At 35.1% G+C, this 8,066-nt stretch overlaps 1 protein-coding gene across 1 annotated transcript in view; it reads right to left on the bottom strand.

Moving 5' to 3' along the window:
- Positions 1–2,668: 2,668 nt before the first annotated feature.
- The window catches only part of LOC107870349 (mediator of RNA polymerase II transcription subunit 15a-like), a 28,112-nt gene continuing 22,714 nt past the window's right edge, over positions 2,669–8,066 (bottom strand). Inside the window, exons 4-5 of the mRNA XM_016716841.2 lie at positions 4,195–4,355; positions 2,669–3,457 (exon numbers count right to left, since the gene is read on the bottom strand). Coding sequence (XP_016572327.1) covers positions 3,425–3,457; positions 4,195–4,355 — 194 coding nt within the window. The 3' untranslated portion in view covers positions 2,669–3,424. The remainder of the gene's footprint in view (positions 3,458–4,194; positions 4,356–8,066) is intronic.

Raw genomic sequence — 8,066 nt, 5'->3', positions numbered from 1 at the left:
CATATATATTGAATGGTATGTATATATGTGTATATATCTTCTATAGATGTATATATTTAACGTATACATGTATATATATATATATATTGTAGTATATATTTTATTTGAAGTAGTTTATATATATTGAATGGTGCGTATATATGTGTATATATCTTCTATAGACGTATATATTTAACGTATACATGTGTATATGTTTTATAAATTAGTATATTAATATATATGTATATATATATATATATATTGTAGTATATGCTTTATTTAAAGTAGTACATATATAATCTATTGAATGGTGCGTATATATATGTATATATCTTCTAAAGTAGTATATATTTAACGTATACATGTGTATATGTTTTATAAATACTATATAACTATATATATATATATATAAATATATGTATTGTAGGACATGTTTTATTTAAAGTAGTACATATATATTGAATGGTGTGTATATATGTGTATATATCTTCTATAAAAGTATATATTTAATGTAGACACCTAATTTTGTCCCTTCCGAAGCTTTATTTTATTCATTTTTGTTATCTCACCTTACCACATATCCTCACTTGTTCTATAATTCTTTTTTCACAAAATGACAAAAATAACAAACCCCCGACAAATCTAATCCTCAATATTCTCTTAATAACAAAATTAACAACCGTCCCTATCAAATGAGGACACCTCACTACCTCACCCTACCTACCCCTACCCCCTACCTTGCCACGTGTTCTTCACCCCTCACCTACTCACGTTTTCCTCATCCTTTCCATGAAAGAATGGACAAAAAGGAAAGGAATTCACAAAAAGGTCCATTCCTGAATGGAATATATATAGGCATACACAGCAATATTCTCACTATTTTTTTTTTCATTTTTACTGAATACATTGCACACAGAAAGGCGCGCACACACACTCTTCACAGATCAACACCCACACCGACGCCTCTCTCACCGGATTACACACAACACATTGGAGAAGAATCACGCACAAACAACTCGAAGATTGAGGGGTTTACGTAGAAAACAGGGAAATCAGTGAGATATAGGGAAGGAGGACGGGAATAAAAGAAAATTGAAGGAGGATCGTACTGGGTTGAATTTTCTGGCGACCTCTTCACCGGAACTGGTTGATCTTGATCATTCTCAGGCTAATTTCTGCAGGGGCCGCCGAAAATTACATACTGTTTTGGGGTTTTCTCGTCGCGAGTTCTGTTTCGGGTATTCACGCGTATTTTTGCGACTGCTGCTCGATTCGGACTTCAGATTTGTTGTGAATTCGAGCCGGTCTATACCTGATTTGGGGAGTCGAGTTGAGGTTATCGTACGTGGATTCTCCCGGTTTAATTGGAATAATGCATTGATTTTAAAAGCATGATCGAAGGTCCAATTCTATCTCTTCTCACTTTTGTTTCATTATATGTATTTGATTTGTGTGAAGCATGATATGATATGAGTATTTTGGTGATTTTGATTCATCGTTTGATTTCATTGATATTGTTTATAGATTGTTGAAAGTAGCAATTGTGAATTGTCGCGTTGGAAACTTGAGTTGAAATTGGAGGGTGGGAATTGAAATTCAATAAGAGTGAATATTATAGTATTTTGATTCATTGTTGATGCTGAACGTTAACAGTATCATGCTTCAGGCCGAAATTAGTAGGCAAATTCTAGGCTTTGGGGTAGGCAACTCGTAGGATTCTAATCATCGGATGTGTAAATGTTTGTGTTTTGAGTGATTTTCTCCATTTTTATCACTTTTCATTAAATGCATTCATTTAATCGGGGAATGCCCCGAGGCCTTATGTACTTATTCACCGGAGAATGCTCTGAGGTATCTTGTACTCGAAGGATGCTTGTGATCAAGGCTCGAGGCATCGGGTAAAGCATTGGAGCATAGTTTAGGATTAGTATAGGTTTACTTTTCAGTACATTTTTACTTTGGGTTGTAATAATTGGATTGGACACTATATTTTGGACTTGTTTTGTTTCGTTTGTTTGATGAATTATTTTTTTATGTATTTTATGTGGTTTATACATTCGTAGTGTCAAATTAGCCGATATACTTCATCAAGCGACCGTGGTCAAACCACGGGATTGAGGGGTGCCTAACACCTTTCCCTCGGTCAACAAAATTCCTTAGTTGAAATCTCTGCTCGCAGATCAGTTTTAGAGTCAACCGTTTTGAAAAAGGATATCCAAGGGTGACTTGACACACCCGATTTATGCTAAATGGCAACTCTGAGTTTTGAATACAAATAATCTTTTTCGAAATAAATTTTCAATCTTCTGTCACTTTTGATAATAAAACTCTTTCAAAACATAAAAATATCTTTTTTGGAGTTAAAAAAGGGATGTGACATTTAACGTATAAATGTGTATATGTTTTATAAATTAGTATATAACTATATATAACTATATATATATATATATATATATATATATATATATATATATATATTGTACTATTGTAGTATATGTTTTATTTAAAGTAGTACGTATAGCCGTATACATTAAATGGTACGTATATATGTGTAATTGTGTATATATTTACTAAAAAATATATAGTGTATATTGGAGTGTATATAGTGTATATAATTGTAGTGTATCTAGTGTATATTGGAATTTTTTAATTTTTTTTTTTGTTTTTAAACGGGTTTGACCGGTTTTTAACCGGGTTTGACCGGATTTAGGTGGGTTTGACTGGGTTGGGTTAAGTGGGTTGGGTCAGGATTGTTTTTAAATTTTTTACTATTGAATCCGGCTCCGACCTGGCCCAATTAACCCAAATCGGCCTGGCCCACCAACCAAACCAGTTAACTATCATGGGCCGATTCCGGGTTGACCCAGCCTGGCCCACTTAACACCCTTAATTCTATCAGATACGAATTTGAATGAGATTGTCATCTGGATGTCACATAGAATGTGTCTATCTAACAAGTTTAAGTGTGTACTTGTGCATACCAAAAATTGGAAGACATAGATGTCGGATAAACCTAGCTCCATGCATCCCTATATGTAGGGGCCAATGAATGCCATGGAAAAAATAGAGGTGGGGCACAATGGATCCTTGGTCCATCATTCTCACAATTCTCATGTTTCTCCTTAGCTTCTTCTATTTCTTTTCAAATTCTAAAACCAAGAAAAAACTCCCACCAGGACCATTTACATTTCCATTTGTTGGGAACTTACAGTTATTGAGAAATAAATCTTTAGTTGATATTGAACATACCATACAAAAATTATTGTCCAAATATGGTCCTATTATTACCCTCAAAATAGGTACTGCTACTTCTATATTCATTAGTAGCCACTCTTTAGCCTACCAAGCTTTAATCCGACAAGGCGCTATTTGTTCTTCAGTATCCAACTTCCTTTGGTCATTTTCGACACAATCATCACAAAAAGCAATTGATTGAGCTACCGCCTTATCCCCTCTTCCCAATTGTTGATGCTTGCACCTTAAGAGGTTAAAAAAGTGTAAGAAACCATTAACTTTAAAGTTTAAACACAGGAGATAAAACACGAGAGATCATTAAGTAACTTAAGAAATTATACTGCGAGAATACTCACAAAACAAAGTTAACACCATCTACTCACCCCAATAAAACACTGTTTAATTTTGGATTGATTACTCCATGACAACTTTTTTTAGGGGAGTGGAGGGTGGGGGAGATTTGGGGAGGGGAGTGACATTCAAACCCCCACCACCAGGATGAAGATATGGGCAGGCTCGCCACCTGAGCCGCACCCCACATCCAGGACAAGGTTTGGAACAAACAATTATATGGATTCATGACAGGGGCGGAGCCAGCCTTCTATTCGGGAGTTCGGCCGAACCCCTTCGACGGAAAATATACTATTTATACATGATTAAAATTATTTTTTATGTGGTTATAGTTGGTGTTGAACCCCCTTCGACTAAGTTTTCTTTGAATATGGAACCCCCTTAATTGAAATCCTAAGTTTTCTTTGAATGTGGAACCCCCTTTGTTGAAATCCTGGCTCCGCCTCTGATTCTCGAGTGTAGTTCATAACAAGAGAGTCGAACAAAAAAATATAAATTAGCAATTGCAAAATTCAATTCTTATCATTAAATATAGATAAATCAGTGGTACAGTCCCGTTTCTTCTCTTCCATTGATAATTGAGAAAGGGTTACCAAAAAGGAAAAAATTGGAAAGAGCAACAGAAATTACCTCATTTTCTCCAACTTCAACATTTTCTTTGTGTCCAACAGCAGATTTTTGTTTCTTTGTCACGGCCACCTCCTTGAAAGAATCCTCCTTTGACACGTCCTCAGCGTCCTCATCCTCGTCACTCACCTCCGGCCCAGAAATAGTTTCATAGGAAACAGCTTCTGTTGTCATCTCATTGGTTAAAATTTAAACTTTAAAAGGGGATTTGGTTGATACAAAAAAATGGTGGGATTTTAGAAACCAGTAAAACAAAGATGGGAGTTTCCTTCTTCATTAAGTCCAGAAGCTCCAGCATTTGTGCCTAAAAGTGCTACCGCAGAGAAAAATGAGTCAACAGCTTTAGCGTCAGAACTTAATACTTTTGCTAGTGATGAGGACCTTTCTGAGAAGGAACTTAATGTTTTTTCTAGTGATGAGAATCTTTGTGAGGAGGAGGAAGAGTTGGATATATGTTTTGAAAAAGTAGCTAGGGATGAGGATCTCTCACCAAGGCAACAAAGAAGTGGAAGCAGCAAAAACAAAAAGAAGACACGTGGAAGGCAACATAGTTGGGATGGTAAGGTTACTGGAGAATTTATTCCAAGGCACCATCCGATGCGACTTGCTAAGCAAAATCATATGACAATGTCAACAACTTCAATAAAATTCAATAAATCAAAGAAGTGATGAGCTATCAAATCAAAGAAGTGATGAGCTATCAAGTGCTTTTGGATAGACTTGAAGAAGAAAACATGGGAAAAATACTTCAAGTTATATTAGACAGGCAAACTATCCTCTTTAGATCATATATGCATAAAAGGAATTTTGAGATGATAACTCAACTTTCTTCTTAACGTTTATCTTTTGGCATTATGTAAGTGTCCTAATCAGTAATATCATCATAGAATGTATTATAAATTCTGTGATGATCATAGGATACCCAGTTTTCTCTAGCTCATATTTTCTTCATGTTGGTTAATTAGTAGGGGTTTTTTTACCACATTAAGATTGGTAAGGTAAGGTCTAACCCCCCTTATTTGTACTAAAAAAAAGAGTAAAACAAAGGAAACAAGTGATTTTTTTGCTTCCAACAGAACTCTTAGCTTCAAGCATTAATTTCAAGTTTCCTCTTTACAAACAAGTCCTTTAAGAGAGTGTTGCATATGGAAGAAAACATCCCACAAAATATATCCTTTTTCACGTGTTTGTTTGGTTAAAAAAGTTTAGAAAGTATTTTCTTTAAGAAAATAAGCTCCTTACAAATTAGAATCCCCACCCCACCCCAACACCTCACCCCGCCCCCCATCACCCAACCCCACCCACTTTTCCACCCACCCCATGGCTAAGAATCCTACCATTACTTAGAGAGGGGTGGCAGTACCACACTCTTCTGTGATTGTAGGTTGACTCGGAAAAACATTGATTCCAATATGTCGTCTTATTCATCAAACTAAAGCTGCCTATATGTAGTCTAAAAACATAATAAAGAAATCAAAATTTACGGTAACCTACTTCCTAAATAGTTGCTAGTTATTCCCTACTACAAGTTAGGAGTTAACTACTAAAGACTAGGTAAACAACCTCAAGACTAGGCAAGATAAACTTGGTAAAACAGAGTCCAACTATAGTAAAAAAAACTGCTAAAAAACCCTCCCTTAAACTGATGTTTCTAACACAGTTTACAACACTTCAACTTCTTCAAATGAGTAGATACCCAGTATTCTTCTTAACTTCAAAAAAATTTGCTTCTTTAAAGCCTTAATGAAGATATCTGCTACTTGGTCTTTACTCTTGCAGTAATGCAACTCAATTACGCCATTATTTGTAAGGTCTCTTAAGAAATGATACCTTACATCTATGTGCTTGCTTCTCTCATAAAACACCAGATTTTTGAACAATTTGATGGCTGAACTATTGTCGCGGTATATGGTAGTAGCACAAGCTTGCCTGCAGTGAACTTCCTCAAGCAGCTTTTTAAGCCAGATGACTTGACTTGCACATGCTATTGCAGCAACAAACTTTGCTTCTGTGGTGGATAAAGTTACAATGGCCTACTTATTAGATGACCATGAAATGGCATTTGATCCCAGCATAAATAGGAAACCGCTAGTACTTCTCCTATCATCTCGATCTCTCGCATAATGACTATCCATAAACCCCATAAACAGTGAACTTCCTTCCCTTTACAACAAACCATAGCTGATTGTGCCCTACAAATACCTCAGAATGCGATTAACAGCTAGTAGGTGAGATTGTTTAGGATTATCCATGTACCTGCTAATAAGGCTGACAACATATATTATGTCTGGCCGAGTTGTTGTGAGATACATCAAACTCCCTACTAGTTGCTTGTAGTTGGTTCCATCTACAACTTGATCATCTGGATCCTTATCCAACTTCAAGCTAGGATCAGCTAATGTACAAACTAGGTTTCACTTCTCCATCTGAAACTTGAGAAACAAAAAAACTATTACTAGACTGGACAACCACTAATCTAAGGAAGTAATGCATTCTTCCTAAAGCAGTAATATCAAACTCCTTCATTATGGATTCCTTAAATTATTTAAACATAGCCTCATTGTTTTCAGTAAAAATTAAGTCATAAACATATAGACAGACAATGATAATATTACCTTTATTATACCTAATGTAAAGAGTCTACTCATATGGACATCTCTGAAAATCTTTATCCATGAAATAAGCATCGGTGCAAATGTACCAAGCTCTTAACACTTGTTTCAATCCATTTAATGCCTTCTTCAATCTATACAACTTGTGCTCTTCACCAATTCTAATATGGCCAAGAGGTTGATCAACATACATTTCTTCTTCTAGGTTTTCATATAAAAATGTTGATTTTACATCTAGTTGATGCATTGACCATCCATTTCGAGATGCTAATCTCTAAATCATCCTGATTGTATCATGTTTTGCAGCTGGTGCAAGCACTTCAACATAATCAATGCCATACTCTTGCTTGTATCCTTTTGCGGTGAGTCTAGCTTTGTATTTGTCTATATCTCTATTTTCTTTCAACTTTGTACTGAACACCTATTTTACACCAATACTTTTTTGACCTTCTGGTAGTGTTGTAAGTTCCCAGGTGTTGTTCTTCTCAATGTCACATTCCGCAAGTAAATAAAAATAACTTATGGTGTCAATTCCAGTTACCTCATCACTCATCCAAGCTGGTCTCTTTTGTTAGGATTTTTGCCTTGATTTTCTTACTATATTTAAGTTTTACTTTTTCTTAGAAGGAAAATAAAAGTTATCATAATTTCTTTTACTTTTTCTGAAAGAAAAATATAATTTTTTTCCATATTTGGCTAACCTCTTTCTTGAAGGAAGGGTTTTGGACATCTATAAATAGAAGATCCCCCTTCTCATACCATAACATAATAGCATCCACAATGTAGTCTTTAAAGAGTTTGTTTAGGAAGAGATTTCTCCCAATAAGTTTTAGGATTTTTAATTTTATTTTTAATATGTAGGCCGCTTGGCCAAACCATATCCAATAATATATTTTTAGTTTAATTTTTCATGTGTCGTCTGATTTATCGTCTTATGATTTGCAAATTAAAAGTTCCGCATGACGCCCTCTCGATTTCGAACCCAACAAGTGGTATCAGAGCCCACAGTTCAATAAATCGATGGTCCAATTGTTGAACAAAGTTGCAATCAATTTGATGATAATGAAGATATATGTCCAAAAGGTACATGTGGAGATAATTGTCAATCATATTTTCAACAATCCTGCTGTCACATATTTGAAAATAAAGCTCACTTTTAACCCGGCAAAAGGGCTCCAATATTTTTAACCCAAAAAGGGCTAATATATTTTTTAACCCCAAAAGCTCCATTTTTAAACATGTCAAACAACAGTGATATATGAA

The sequence above is a fragment of the Capsicum annuum genome, chromosome 5, assembly GCF_002878395.1.
Source record: "Capsicum annuum cultivar UCD-10X-F1 chromosome 5, UCD10Xv1.1, whole genome shotgun sequence".
NCBI lineage: Eukaryota > Viridiplantae > Streptophyta > Magnoliopsida > Solanales > Solanaceae > Capsicum > Capsicum annuum.
The sequence above is the reverse complement of the archived record's forward strand: the minus strand, read 5'-3'. Positions and strand labels throughout refer to the sequence as shown.